Genomic DNA, 14,757 nt, shown 5'->3' with positions numbered 1-14,757 from the left:
GTTCCCCGCTGGGGCCCCTCCGGCTCCCCCTTGCCCAGTCGGATGGTAACTGGGTAAGAACGGGGATGGAAAAGGCCTGGGGACCGGGAACCCAGACCCCTTCGGTAAGAGGGACACGGACTCCTGGCCAGGGGAGCCACCTAGACTAGGAGAGGGCCGTCCGGAGTGGCCGGGGAGGAGGCACGTTCCAGGAGCCGCCGCAGCCCCGTGACGCGCCGACGAGCCGCAGACCGTCCCACCAGCCTCGCTGGGAGGCTCCCCGGGAAGAAGCCCACCAGAATTCTCGAGCCCAGGTAAGCCCGTTCCACAGAGCAGACGGGCGGGAGCAGGTGTGGCCCCGTGGCCCCAGGCCCTGCCGTTCAGTGAGACGCCCGGAGTGTCTCTGGACGGTTCACAGCGATCCTGGCCCAGGAACTAACCTCAGCCAGAGACCTGCCTCTCCCAAGGTCACGCCCCTTCCCCCGTGGCTTCCGGCCTTTCTGCCTCAACTTGATACGGCTCTGAGGGGCCCCTGCAACCCCAGGCCCCCGGGGGGTCGGCTGAGACGCCACACCTCGTCTCCTGAGAACACCCCCAACCCCGCCCCACAGACCTCTGTCCCAAGGTCCTGGGACCCCGACCTGCAACACGGCTCCCCCAGCTGGGGTGAAGCCGGGCAGCCGGCCTGCCTCAGGGGCCGCTCCCACGGAAGGTGCAGAGGTCTGTGGCCCCCAGGAGGTTCTGGGACCATCCTGGGAAGCTCTTCAGCCAAGAAGCCGTGTGGGGAGTGGGGGGCAGCCCCCGATTCCAGACGGCTCCGCACAGCCGTTACGGGAACGACCGGTTGGGACGGCGGGCGACCTGGCTCAGCCCAGCGGTGTCGCAGACCAGCCTGGGCCTGCGCCGGTCACCGGCTCCACGTGCCCAGGCCTCTCCTCTCAAGGGGGGGATATGGGGGCGCATCCTGGTGGGATCTGGAAATCACACGGGTCAGGTGGCTGGGTTCTGCCCCAGCGCATCCCTCGGCTTCTACAGAAGCCACCAGACTTTGAAAAATGTCAGAACTGCCCAACCGGACGTCACCTGATTTCAGTGACAAGTCCTCTCCCGTTTGCGTGGTGGGGCACCAAGCGGCAACGGCACTCAATTCTAGACAGAGGCCACGGGAAAGCCTGTGGTAAGCGGAGCTGAGCAGGGCTGGCGCAAACTCTCTCCTCCCCTCGGCTCCCTCCCTGCCCTGCCCCCAGAAGCCAGGAGCATCCTGCAGGGGTAGTGGGGGACGGGACAGGGGCCACCAGCACGGCCCTGGTCCCACAACATCAACGTTGCGGACCTGGCAGGAAGGCCCGTGGCAGTGGAGCGGGGCAGGGAACTAGGCGGGGGGGTGGGTAAACTCCCCAGTGCGGAGTGGGGGGCCCTTTCCCCGTAGCCCCGACTAGCGTGGCGTCCTCAGCAACTCCCACTGATCCCGACGACCCAGGGTCACCCAGGGTCACCAACAGCCGTGGAGAAGGAGGGAAGGAGGGAGCTAACGGATGAGTGAGTGAATGATAAATGAAGAATGAACGAGTGAATGAATGAACCAGCGGACGGACGCGTGGGCGAGTGCTGGACCGGCTGCCGGCCCCTGGGGTGGGTCTGAGAAGGCGGCGGCCGCGCAGTGAGCGGGTAAATGAGGTGATGCACCAACGGGCTGTTGGAGACGACATGACCGACAGGCCCCCGGCGGCGGATGGGCGAGGGAGCGACCGGGAGACCCCGCCTCGCGGGCCGGAGGGGCCGTCCGTGCGCGGGCCCCAGGCACCCCCCGCGATGCCACCAGCCCTGGCCCGGCTCACCCACCATCACGTTCAGGCCCTGGTTGGTGGGTCCCTGCGCCACGATGTACTCAATGCCGGTCTCGTAGACGTCCATGGGCCGCCGGTACTTGACCACGGTGCCCGCGATGTTGAAGTTCTTGGGGCTGTCCACCTTGAAGTTGCCGTTGAAGAAGTAGTAGCCGGCTTCATCTGCAAGGGCTGGAAGGGCAAAGCCCCGTCACCTGAGCTGGCCGGGCCAGAGGAGGGGGAGGGACGTGGAGCATCCCGCATCACCCACCCAGGCGGCCACGGCCAGCTCAGCTCCGTGACCTGCCCTGGGACACTCCCTGCTGCGAGGGAGGCAGGGACTCCGACCACGTCTGGCACGTGGTCCTGCCCTGGGGACAGTAAGGAGGAGTGAACATTCTTCCCATCAGCCTAAATTGTCCAGGAGATGGATCGGGCTGGCCTGGAGCCTGGTGGTCCCATCCAGCGACCTCTAAAGAGGCACAATGAGCAGCCTCAAGGCTAAGGGACCAGGAGGACCAGAAGGGCTCAGAGACTGGGGAAGGTACACGGCGGACATCAGGTGTTGGCTGGCTCGGGGCTGGGCCCTCGGCACGGCCCTGCTGAAAACTCACTCTGTGACCCTGGGTGAGTTGCCGCCCACTAAGCTTCCCACCTTGGAAAAGGGACCACACGTGGGGAGGGGACCCCAGGGGTGACACTGTAGCCCTGGTCTGACTGGCCCAGAATGCTGTCCCAGCAGCCCCAGCAGGCCCTGCGGGACTCCCACCCGCCGACCGGCTCCCTGCTGTCCCCGGGAGCCCTGACATTCTGTGGCCAGAGCTGCCGTGACCAGGACCATTTACACAATCCGTCCGTTCTCTCCAGTGTGGCAGAGGGCAGCCTGGGCACAGGCTTAGTCACCCTCTCATTGAGACGGGGTGTGGGTGGACACTTGGCACAGAGGACCTCCGAAGGACGGCCACTCCCAGGGCCTGACCTGGGCCCGATGACGCCCGGACAGCAGGAACGTGCGAGCAACCCTCAGCACCCGTCTCCTGCCAGCCCCAGAGGCCGGAGCCACTGCCCAGAGCTAATTGTTTGGGGCCGCTGGGTGGCCTGGGCTGTGGAGGGCTGGCAGAGGGGCTGGGGGCCTTGGGCCTAGGGGACGGGAATGAGGAGGCGGTCTGCACGCTGGGGCACGGCGCGCCTTTCAGGGGCTGTCTTTAGAGCCAGGTCCGGAAACGGGCCTGAGGGCGGGGAAGAGCTCCGTTGCCAGAGCTCCCGATGCAACCCGGGCAGAGGAGCCAGGCCAGTCGCTTACTATCAGGCAGAGCAACAAGCAAGACTCTTCTGCTGGAAAAACACCCTCGAGGTAGCAGTATCAGAAAAGAGCGTGAATGACCACCCAGGCTTTGCGCCCTGGGGCGCGTACTGCAGCCAGGTATGAGCACAGGGTTAAGTCACCGGCTGGCCTCCAAAGCCTGTTTCCTGACAGTGATGACCTTCCTTCCTGCGGCTCTCCCGCTGCTCGGAGGCTGTCCTCGCCGTTTCCACGTCTGGTTCAAGAGCGATACTCCGCAGCCAGCTCCGGGAACGCAGTGTCTCCGGGCCCCGCCACCCTCGCAGCGGGGACAGAGCCACCGGCCTGGCAGAGGCCTGGCTCCCGAGCTGGGGTGGCGGGGCCCGGGGCCCGGAGTGTGCAGCGCCGCTGGCAAGGGGGCAGGGCTCGGGGGCCTCAAGGACGGAGAGCCCAGGCCAGGTCCCTCCTGGGGGACCGTTGGCAGAGTCCCCACCCACGGCATCCCCCGAGAAGGGTGGGGTGCCCCCGCCCATCCTGGCTCTCACGCACTGCCCTGGGATGCGGGGGAGTGAGCCAGGCGTCGGGGCAGGCCAGCTTACCAGCGGCCGCGCCCACCCACCCACTTCAGCCAGAAGGGCCTCGGGCTGCCCTCCGGGAGTGTAGACCAGGACATGGCCAGGCCAACTCTCCGACTACACAGGGACACTTTCCAGAAATTGTCACCAGCTTGGGACCTCCCCACCTCAGCCACACACGCTAATCACTACAGAATCCTCAAGTTGAAGGCCCCTCCCTGCCCCGGCCCGGCGGCCCCCCAGAAACCCTCCAGGGGCAAACGCCTGGACCCGAGAGCCACCAGGCCTGAGTCCGAAGCGAACCTCTGCTTCACGTGCCCCCTGGCCTCCTGCTGGCCACCGACCTGCTCTTTTTCCTTCTCAACCTACTCACTTCCTGAGTCTCACTCTTGTGCCCTGGGGTGGGGGGCAGCCAGAGAACCCACCTCCAGCTTTTGCCTGTGCCAGGCTCTCCAGGGACGGGGAACTTGCTACCTGTCCTCATCGGCCCCTCCTTTGTCAAGCGGCTCTGAGTGTAGGCCCTTCCACACTTGTGGGTGAGGTCAGTTTCCCTAGCACCCCCCGACACACACAGGCACACGCCCAGGTCAAGCTCTGGCTCCTGCGGCCTGACCGTCTCCTGTGGGCCAGGTCCAGGGTCAAGCGCCCCTCCTGCGTCCAGACGTTTCCGCGGCCTACAAAACCCGAAGCCCACGCCAGGCAGCACCAGGCCCCACTCACGTACCCAGGACATCAGCAGACTTCTTCCGCTCCACAATCTGGATGTCTCGGGCCCCGGCTGGGATGTGGGTCACCAGAGAGTAACCTGGGGGAAACGGGATGAGAGCAAACAGTGGGTCAGCCATGGCCACCACCTCTTGGCTGGAAAGTCCCCACCGTCCCGTGCTCCTGGGGGGTGAGGGGCTGAGGCAGCCCTCCATGAACACCCAGACCCAAGACCCAACACCAAGGCCCTCAGAAAAGCCCTGTGCCACTGGAGGTCTGGCTTGCCACCCAGGTTCCATGACCCTCTCCTATCAAGGTCATGGGTGACCACACTCCTCAGTCCCTGCCCTAGCCCCTCTGGACAAACCCCACAGGCCACAAATACCCTAAATCTGCTAGGGGCCGGCAGACTTAGGTCCTATGCTGCCCTGCGCCACTGAGATGGCCCTGAGCCCCTGGGCTTCCGTCTCCTCATCTATGCATGGGACACTGGCTCCCACTCGAGGCCCATGGGGTGGTTTCTGTAGGGCACTGAGCCTCGCCCTGAGGGTCCTGTCACTACTATTATTTTAAAAACCCATGCTGTCCCAGCGTCACAAGGATTTCAAACACTTGCTGCCTTCAAGGATGGGTTGAAGGCACCGAGCTGAGGGCCCATTGCAGAGGATGGGAGGCAGCCGTGGGGACCCTCCGCAGAGACCCCCAATGACGGGACCTAGGGTCTTGGGAGTCAGGGGTCTGAGGACGAGAGGCGTGCTCCCAGCAGAGAGTAGAGGGTGGTCTGAGGAGGAGGAGGAAAGATTTTAAAAGCCTGGAGATGGAAACGTTTCCCAGGAAACACTGGCGATGGGGTTTTCAGAAATCAGGTTTGCGGGGGGGGTGACACCTGTGTCCCAGGAGAGTCACAGCATCTGCCTCCGCCCCCTGCGGGCCTGCCCGTCCCCCAGCCCTGAGCTGGCCCCTCCCAGCCAGAGGGTGCTAAGTGGCTCTGGGCCGGGGCACGGGGGCCGGGGGCTGTGGTCTGCAGCGGGGGCCCATTCCCGCGGTGTTAGCCGCCCCCATGGCGGCGGAGCTTGGGCTCCCTGAGTGCTGGGCTGGGCATGGAGAGAACGGGGCGGGGAGGCGCGCACTAGCCCCTCGCCCTGGCCGTGTGTCCGCTGGTAGTACAGAGAGTGGGGGAAAGAGCGGGAGAGGAGCTTCGGTTAATGGTCACTTCTCTAACTGTAGGGTTCAGAGAATTCCTTCTTAAATTAGCAGCCGGCCCACAAGGTTCCTACGCCCTTAATAACGGCCTGTGCACCGGCAGCACCGGCACCACAGTAAGCGCCCCCGCGTTTATCAGGAAGCATGCGGGGGGCTCTTGGGACCCCGGACCCAGAGCCAGGCTGTCTGGGCTGGGACCCCACTCTGCCACCTCTGCTGTGTGACCTCACGCCAGTTTCTTCGCCGCTCTCTGTGTTCGCACCTGCCGCGTGCCCATCCCTTTCTGGCAATGTTCTGAGGTGTGAGAGCCCCGGCCCGGCCCCCAGGGCCGACCCAGCAGATGTCGGCGGGATTGGAAGTGTCAGCCTCTAGCCCCCCAAGGGGGCAGTTCCATGGGGCGTGGACCGTGTCTCCCAGGCTTTCGTGTAGCCCCAGAACATGGCCCTGGGCACTCAGAGGGAGACGCGCTGCTGTCTCCATGCCCCGGAATTTGTCAGAAAGCCCCCCCCACCGCTGGCTGTGTGTTCTTCAGACCCCCGCTGCCCGTTTGGCTCTGGGCCCCCATCTCAGACCCTCCCTCCTACCGTTGTCCTGCCCCTCGTCAGTGCGGCCTGCCCGTCTCACATCCACACCCTGTCATTAACTCCGAATTAGCCCTCCTGTGGGGAGTGGGACTTCCAGGACACGGCTGGGGTCCCCACGGCCCCGGGGCCGAGGTGGCTCCGACTCCAGACTTGCCCAGCTTCCCTCCGGAACCTTGAGCCGGCGTTCCCATGGCGGGCCTCGGTTTCCCCATGTGCCGGCTGGGTTTCACGCGCCCCGCCTTCCCCAGTCTGACCCCACGAGTATTCACTGAGACCCAGAAATGCAGTCAGCTCCACACCGAGGGCTAACGTGCATTGTTCCAAACCACAGAGTCCTGTCACGCGCTGAGCCCCCCTAGCTGCCCGCCACGCCCCCCAGCCCCAGCCGAGCCACACCAAACCCGCACGCCAGACGGACGGACGGACGTGCCGCTGCCTGGGGAAGGGCGAGGCTGACTCGGTGCCGGAATCGGCCTCCGCACCTCTTCGGCCCCCCGAAACTCAGGGTCGGGGGCTCAGGCCCCAGAATCCTCATACCCAGACTCAAATCTCACATCAGCTGTGAAGAGGGGAAATGTGCCTCAGTTTCCCCCTTTGGGGGCTGCTGCAGTGGTCAAACATGATCCCCCATCCAAGGGTGCTCTGAGGCGCCTGGTACGCAGTAGGTGCTCAATAAAGAACAGCCCAGGATTCCTAGCCAAAGGGGGGTCTCCCGGAGCACCTGGCCGGCCCACCCAGGGCCCAGTGGGGAGGATCGGGGGCCCGAGAGGGAAGGGAACTTGCGCAGAGGCGCTCAGCAGCTCGGGGTCAGGCTCCCGGGGGCCCTGGGTGAGGGGCTCTTACCGAGGTGGGCGTTCCCTTTGCGGTAGTTGCCGGTCACGTGGGTGCAGCTGCTCCCGTCCCCCTGGCAGACGCCACACTTGTCCAGCGTGTGGGTGGAGAAGAGCACCCCGTCACAGCCGATGGGCTGCAGGAAGGAGGCGGAGAGGGCCGCTGGGAGGGCGCCGAGACCCGGGCCCCGGGGACCACGACGGCCACAGGCGGACAGGCGGGGCGCTCAGTGCAACGACACCGGCAGGACTTTTGCTACAATGTTTAACAACCTCACATTTTCCAGACACGCAAACCCCCCGCAGGTCGGTGAGCTTGCAGGACGTGCCGTCGCGGGCGGGGACCATGAGCTGCCGCTGGCCGTCCGCGGTGGTGCAGTGTAGATCACAGGGCTTGCTGGAGATGTGGACGTAGTCGTCTGAGGGGGAGACGGAGGCTCTCAGGGGCGGGGGGTGGGGCGCGGTGGGACTGGGGCCTCCCCTCCCCCTCCACGGAGACCGAGCTCCGCCCACCCATTGCACAGATGGAAGAACTCAGGCCTGGAGCGTGAGGGGGCTTGCCCGGGGTCTCAGTGGCAAAATCAGGCCAAGATGCGGGGGCTCTGGCCCAGCCTGGGGTCCGTGAGTTCCAGCTTCTGCCTCCTTGCAAGTGGAGGGCAGGTCCCTCTCCCCAGCAGGTCTGAACCAACTCCTGGCCCTGCGCTGTGCGTCCCGGGCGCCCCGGCACTTACCCCACGAGTGAGAGAGACCAGCTCATGCTCACTGTCGCCTGTGACCTTGGACAAGCCCCTTCCCTCCGGGCGTCACCTTCCCGCCTGCCCACCCGTTTGCATTAGGGAGCCATCGGGTGGGGGGTGGGGCATGCCCCTGCCTTCTGCCCCCCGCTAGGCAGCCCCAGGCCTGGTACCAGGGTACAGGGGCTTCCACTGGTGCGTCCGCCCGTCGTACACACGGGAGTTGAAGGAGATGCACTGCTCCTCCCGGAAGCTCCTCCCGTCCGGCGGGCACTCCTGCAGGGCGACAGACAGGAGGCTCTGGGAGGAGCTCAGCCTGACAAAGGCATTTTTGTCCGGGCTGAGCAGGAAGCGGTTGCAGCCCGGATGGCCGGGCCAGAGCCGAGGCCCACATGGTGGCCTCTCGTTCTCCCCCAGTGTCACGTGCCCTCTGGAAGGAGCAAGGACAAGCAAAGGGCAGCTGCCGTCCGTGAAGCACGTCCATGCGCCGGCCCTTCTCGTGCGCCGGGCAGGGTCCTTCCGTGTCCCCGCCAGCATGGCCTCCTCCCCGGATGCGCTGGGGCGGGGAAGGCGCCCTGGGCAGGGCTTGCACGGACGCCTGCTCGCCCTGCGTCCCTGGGCAGAGGCCCACCGGGTGTCCGTGGCTATGGCCATGGTGCTGGAACACGGCTCACTGCCTGAAGGGGGGCTTGAGTTCATAGAAGAAGAGCCGCGGGACTGGGAGCGGGGGCAGCTGGTCACTCCGGCCTTACGTGGGTCTCCCTCTGGAGCTCATGGGCAGCCAGGAGGGAACAGACCAGAGACGCCAACACAGGCCCTAACTCCCTGCTCGTGTGCATAGGCAGAGACACAGCCACAGGGATACCGGGTCATAGTCACAGAGACTCCAAAGCCTTGCTGTCCCTCTGCCCCATACCCTGGAGCTTGGGTGCAGACCGGCTCGGACCCCACTGAAAGCCACCTGGAGGCTGAGCCAGTGTCAGTGCCTCTGACCCCCCTTCCCTCCTGGGGAGGCTGACAGCACCAGCACCTGGGGGAGCTGGGGTGTGCTGCCGTGGGACTTTTCACAGGTGGGGACGGGGACGCCTGGTGACCGCCTGTCTCCTGGTGAGCACCTGGTACAGGACTTGTGAGCAGAGTGGGGGGCCGTGGCCAGAGATCTCAACCCGTGAGGCTCCACTCTGAGCCCCCTCCTGAAGCAAAGCCTCCTCCCTGTGAGTGTGGAGCACAGCGGGTGCAGGACAGACTCGATCTGAGGCAGGAAGGGGGCCTGGAGCCCAGGACCCCTCACCATCCTTCTCTTCGGCAGGAAATAGGGGGCAGGCCCAGGACCGAGCTTGGGGGAGGGGTGTTGAAATCACACCGGGTGGGGGCCTCACCTGCACTCTGCACAGCTGGTACCGCTTGGATGTCCCCGTGCAGGTCCTATTCCCAGCGCCCAGGACGGATGTTCTCCTGGTGAGAAGACGGGCTGAGCTAGGATTGGGAGCCACGAGCTACAGGCACCAACCTTGCTCCTACTCCAGATGGCCTCTGGGCTGGGCCCCAGAAGCCCCCCTAGTTTTTCTGACCCTCACGGCTCCACCACAGCCCAGGGGAGGGATGCTATCCAACTCACCTCTGTACTCCGGGCACAGAGCCCAGGGTCTCTGTACACGGAACTCAGAGTAAAACCAAGAACGTTTACTGTGCCCCAGCCCTGGGCTGGTAGGTAGGAGGGCCCTAGTGATGTCCACACCACAGATGAGGAAACTGATGTTCAGAGGGGTTAAGTCACTTGGCCAAGGTCACCCAGTTAGGAAGCAACAGAGGCAAGGTTTGAGCCAGGTCTGTCTGATGGCAACCACTGGACCGTACGTTGTTCCACACGTTCATTCAACTCATGTCTTCAGAAGAGAAAGCCAGGGAGGACCTCACCCCTCACTGAAAAATCCCAAGAAGGGGCGCCCAGCTGGGTCAGTTGCTAGAGCACCCACTCTTGATCTCGGGGTCATGAGTTCAAACCCACGTTGGGTCTAAATCTCTTTTTTAAAAAGAAAGAAAGAGAGGGCGAGTGAGAGAAAAAGAGAAGAAAAAAAGAAAGAAGAAGAAAGGAAGGGAGAGAGAGAGGGGGTGGATTCCCAAGAAATGGATCCTGCTCTCATGAAAGTGCTGTCCCCAGGACCCCGGAGCAAGATGAAGCCCGGGGCACAGTCGCCCAGGAGCCTCAGCCCTGACAGGCCAGTGAAAAGCCTGTGGCTCACCTGGCCTGTGAGGCCTCCAATAGAAGACCCCTTCCCACCTAAGACGACCCCCACCAGCCACCCCAACTCCCCAGGAACCTGCTGCCCCACCCCCACACCGAGCCGCTACCTCTGCTGCAGGCAGTGTCGCTCCTGGGACGTCACCCCGGCCCCACAGCTGCGGGAGCACGCCGTCCACTTGGTCCACTCTCCCCACCAGTAGGCGGTGGCGTCAGTGCCCCCCTCCAGGCTGTTGGACGTTGGACTGTTGTCCTGGGCAGCAGTCCCCACAGACGGTTAGAAGGCTGAAGCCCCGGGCAGGACTGGCCTGCCATCCCCGTGCCCTGGTCAGGAGTACACGGTCCCCAGATGCCCACCAGCTGGGTCACTCGGTCCCTAGGCCCATGTCTCCAGGACGGTCTTGGAGGGAAGACCCTGGAAGCTGTGGGCCATGGGTCCTCCTGTTCTTGAGTCTGAAACGTCCCAGGGGCTTGGTGGGACCGTCCTTGCTTTCTCTGTCCCGAGCACCTGGGCCCCAGCCCGGGTTCTGCAGGCCCCTCTACACGCCTTGCTCCAGGCCCCTCTTGGAAGCAAGCCCTCGGCTCCCTCTAACCTCATCCTGCCAAATCAGAGAGGGATCTGAGTGGCCGGGGTCTGGCTTGTAAGGGTTGTCCTGGGAGCTGCGTGGGGCTCTGGGAACGCGTGCAGGGATCCCTGGACACCTGCCCCACACCGGCCACACCCCCTCCAAGCTCAGCCCCTCCGGGTGAGGGACGCTGTTCCCCACTCACCGTGGCCCCAGTGGGTGCCATGCCCCCAGCCAGCAATGCCCCAGCCAGCAGGGACCAGACCCAGAGTGAAGGCTGCCGTCCGCCATCCATCCTAGGAAGCAAGACCACAGTCACTGCTAGGCCAGGCCCAGATCTTCTGACGGCTGACGAGGAAGAGGGGAGAGTCCACGGGGCCCACCCAGCACAGAGGCCGGGAGGCTATCTGGGATCAATTGCTAGTGGCTGCCTGGTGGCCTGTTGGGAGAGGTCGGTGAGTGATTAAGGATGTCTGCACAGGCACAAGAGTCATAGGTGGAGATGTGCTTGCTGACCCTGTTCCCCCCACCCGCCCCCCTCGAAGGGCAGGCAGGGACGTGCTCCATGCTTTGCCTCGGACCACCTGCGTCCCCCCCAGGTGGTGCCTGTGGAGAACCCCACGGACAGCTGAGGAGGCCATAGGCCCAGGCCACACCCACTGTATGAAGGAGCCAAACGCCAGAACTCGTTGCCTGGCAGAACCAGCCTGAGTGAGAACTCCTGGGGATTTTCAACCCCTCAGGGCTGGCTGCCCTGGGATGGGAGAGTAAACCCCCCGCCAGCCACGCGGGGCTGCTGGAGGGGCCCACGGGGGCCACCTGCTCTGCCTGGCCCTTCCCCTCCCTGGCCGCCCCTGCCCCTGCCCTCGAGGGGGCTGGGCCCAGGACCCTCAGGGACCTCAGGCTGGGCAGAATCGGGGCATCTGTGCCCCTACTTGCCCCAACCAAGATGGACACTTCTGCTCCCGGAGTATGACGTGAGGACAGCCCAGAGCTACTGGACCGTCTGTTTCCTGACAAGTCAGCACTGTCAGCCCCAAACACCACTTGACCTTCCTTCCAGGGGTCAAATCAAGGCCTCCGGCCTCCTGGGCTCTCTGGCTCCCCTATCTGGTTTCTCTGTGTGGACGCCTGCCTCCCGGGAGACACAGGGACCTCCGTGGCTTCTGTCTAAGATTTGTCTCTGGTCCGAAGTGTCGCGTGCCAGCAAGGCCGAGAAGGGGTTTCAGAAACCAGCAAACCTACCCCCCTAGAGCCTGGACCCAAGAGAAGGAAGTCAACTTGCCTGAAGCCACAGAGCAGAGAAAATGTAGGGACTCCCTACACCCGCTGATTTCAAGGCAGAAGGTGTGAAAGCTGTCGCCACCCCTACCAGCCCCAAAGCCCCTTCCAGATCTGTCCCCTCTCCCCTCCATCAGCCATGGCAGGTCAAGCACCTGCAGATCCCCGGTTATGCCCGCCAACCCCCGTGCATCCTCGGAATGTCTCTGCGGGGACCAGGCAGCAGGAGACCCTGGAGTTCGGAGCCCAAGTCCTAGCGACCCTCACTTCCCCTGCTGCCTGCCTGTCACCTCCCCACCCCGCCCGCCACCCCTCCCCCGCAGGCCTCCATCTGCAGCCCCCGGCCCCCACCCACGGCGGTCCCATTGGCTCATCGGTGCCCCAGCTCCTGCCTGCCGGGCTGAAGACAGGTGCTGAGCCGGCCCCACACTTGGTTTTCATTAAGGCTCCCAGACACCGCTGGCCACAGGCCAGGTCCGGCTCACACGGGATCCATCCCTCCCTGGGGTCCAAAACCAGCCACTGGCCGGCAGCAGAGGCTTGCCTCGCCAAGAGCTTCAGGCATCGGAGGCTGGGCGCTGAGGGGCCGCCCTCACTGCGCTCTGAGGGTCTCCACCCTCCCCATGAGCCCTCCTCTGGTTACATAACAGCTCCCGGAGGGGGCTAGGGGATGCTCGGCACCCCCCAGCCCGCCCGGAGTGCGCCCAGGCCCTGGGAGGGCTGCGTGGGGAAGAGGAAACGCAGCGGTGGCCTACCTGGCCCGGGGTCAGCAGGTTGTCCTCCTGGGGAAAGGGGCAGAGCCGTGGCGGGCAGGCGGCGCCAGGTGCTCTGAGTGGGGGAGGCTCAGAGCGCAGAGAGCTGTGGGCTCGGCCTCGCTCCCCTCCTCCTCCTCCCCCTGGCCGCCTCCCTCCTCCACTTCAAAGAGCACCCAGGAGAGGGGGTTCCCAGGGAGGCGTGCAGCCCAGTGGCGGCTCTGCGGCCGGTCTGCCTTTATAGCTGTCAGGCAGACAGGGAGGAACTCACACTTCCCACCAGGCTGCTCCCCCGCCCGCCACCGGCCGGCCTGGCGCACACTTTAACCCGCTCCGCGCCTCTGGAGCCCGGCCAGGCCGGCCCAGCTGCTTGCTGACTGCTGCCTCGGCAGCGGCCCAGAGCAGCAAGCAGGGAGGCCGCCTTCCCGAGTCCAGCACTGGGAACCGTGTGTTGGGGTGTCCAGACAGAACAGCCGCCGGCCTGGGGTCACGGGAAGGCTGGTGGAGGCAGAGCCCAGCCTAGGTCTGTCTGACTGCTGCCTCGGGAAGGGGCCCAGTCTCTGACTCTCCCCGCCATGGCCCCTGGGTGGTAGGAGGTGTCCAGTCGCCCAGTTCCATTTTACAGATGGGAAAGGTGAGGTCCAGATCACCCAGACGGCCTTGGAAAGGTTCTCCTGAGAGAAGAGGCCTCTGCAGGTGGAGGGACGAAGGGAGACCCAGTGGCCCCAGCGGAGGGCTCCGGGGAAGGGGCAGGGGTGCCGGTGGTCTGCCGACCAGACAGCTGAAATGGCCAGGGCCAGTGGGGGGGAGGCGTGGGGGAACTCTGTGCAGATGCACAGCACCGGCTTGGCAGGGCCCAGCGGCCTGCCTGGGCCCGGGCCAGTTGGGCAGCCCCTGGCAGGCCAGACGTGGGGCTCCAGGCCTGTGTTCTTGCTGAGTCAGAGCATGGAGTGGAGGACAGAGCACAGGAGCACACGGCGTGAGCTCCAGCCCTCAGGAACGCAGGCAGACCCCAGGTTCTGCAAACTGTACACCCAAAGCCAGGCCTGGAACCCCCCCACTCCTACCCCAACCAGCCCACCTTCCTGGAAACACAAGGTCGGGGTGGAAGCAGCACGAAAGGTCTCCTGAGCATGTCATCCAGCCCCTGCCTCAGTTGTGCAGGTGGCCTAGGCCCCCAGCGGCCCCTGGAGAACCCTCCTCCTCCCTCCCCGTCCCTTGCCAGAGGAACTGTGAAGTAAACTCCTCCTTCAGCGGCGTCCTGGGTGGCTGAGGGTTCTTCCAGCCCTGGGGAAGTTCTGCCCAGTGTCTGGCTCCCGACAGGAACGGTGGAGAAGGCGTCAGAGTAGGGCCACACCGCCTCCCATCCTGCATGGGGTCCCTCCTGGCACCGAGGCCTGTGAGACCGGCATCCTCACCGTCCCCATTTTGCAGACGGAGGGACTGAGGCTGTGAGACGGCTGAATGATGCCCCGGGTCACACATCTGATTGGTGGCACAGCAGGGACCCCACCACCGTCCCTGACCCTCTCGTCTCTGTCTGCAGGGGTTCTTACGTGCATTCGTGCCACCCTCCGCCCCACCAAGAACAGCAGGAGGGCAGGTCTTGCTCCTCTTAGCCCCCACCCCACCCCCCGGGGGCTGCTGGGCTAGTCCCTGCGGTGGAGACTTGAACCCAGGTCCACACTGCCCCCTGCGGTCCGCGGACTGAAGCACAGACAGGACAGAGCCGTCCCTGGGGCAGTCTGGAGGACACACACCCACGCCTGCACCCCTCCCCGCCCCACAGACACACGACAGACAGGGCCAGGGAGCCCTCGGAGCCTCAGCCGCCGTCCCCTCCCCTCCAGCCAAGCGCCAGGGCCCTGCACCCCCCTGGCGTGGTCCCGAAACTCCCAGCGTTTCTGGCTCCACGTCTAGCCAGCGCCAGGGTGACTAATGGTTTCCCTTGGGAGGGACCCCACAGCCAGCCGACACAAACACCCCCCAGCGCCTCCTCTCAGCCCTGCGGGACAGCGCCTGGGAGACGCGCCTGCCACCCCTCAGCTACGCCACCGCCCGCAGGTGCCTGACCCTGGGCCCGCGGCCTCCGCCCCACCCCGCCCTCCCCCTGAAGGAGCCCGTCCAGGCCCTCCCCCCGTGCAACACAGGGAGCCCCCCCAATCAAGACCCATGGGAACCCACGGCTGCTGCTTTAC

The 14,757-nt window shown here is 65.1% G+C and overlaps 1 protein-coding gene across 1 annotated transcript in view; it reads right to left on the bottom strand.

Annotated features, from left to right (window-relative positions):
* Positions 1–12,764, bottom strand: part of ADAMTSL2 (ADAMTS like 2) — a 30,733-nt gene extending 17,969 nt beyond the window's left edge. The window contains exons 1-9 of the mRNA XM_044264208.1: positions 12,563–12,764; positions 10,732–10,822; positions 10,071–10,213; positions 9,098–9,173; positions 7,892–7,994; positions 7,258–7,403; positions 6,998–7,121; positions 4,387–4,467; positions 1,822–1,997 (exon numbers count right to left, since the gene is read on the bottom strand). Coding sequence (XP_044120143.1) covers positions 1,822–1,997; positions 4,387–4,467; positions 6,998–7,121; positions 7,258–7,403; positions 7,892–7,994; positions 9,098–9,173; positions 10,071–10,213; positions 10,732–10,821 — 939 coding nt within the window. The 5' untranslated portion in view covers position 10,822; positions 12,563–12,764. The remainder of the gene's footprint in view (positions 1–1,821; positions 1,998–4,386; positions 4,468–6,997; positions 7,122–7,257; positions 7,404–7,891; positions 7,995–9,097; positions 9,174–10,070; positions 10,214–10,731; positions 10,823–12,562) is intronic.
* Between the last annotated feature and the right edge of the window lie 1,993 nt (positions 12,765–14,757).

This window comes from Neovison vison, chromosome 9 (assembly GCF_020171115.1).
Source record: "Neovison vison isolate M4711 chromosome 9, ASM_NN_V1, whole genome shotgun sequence".
Taxonomy (NCBI): Eukaryota; Metazoa; Chordata; class Mammalia; order Carnivora; family Mustelidae; genus Neogale; species Neogale vison.
The sequence above is the reverse complement of the archived record's forward strand: the minus strand, read 5'-3'. Positions and strand labels throughout refer to the sequence as shown.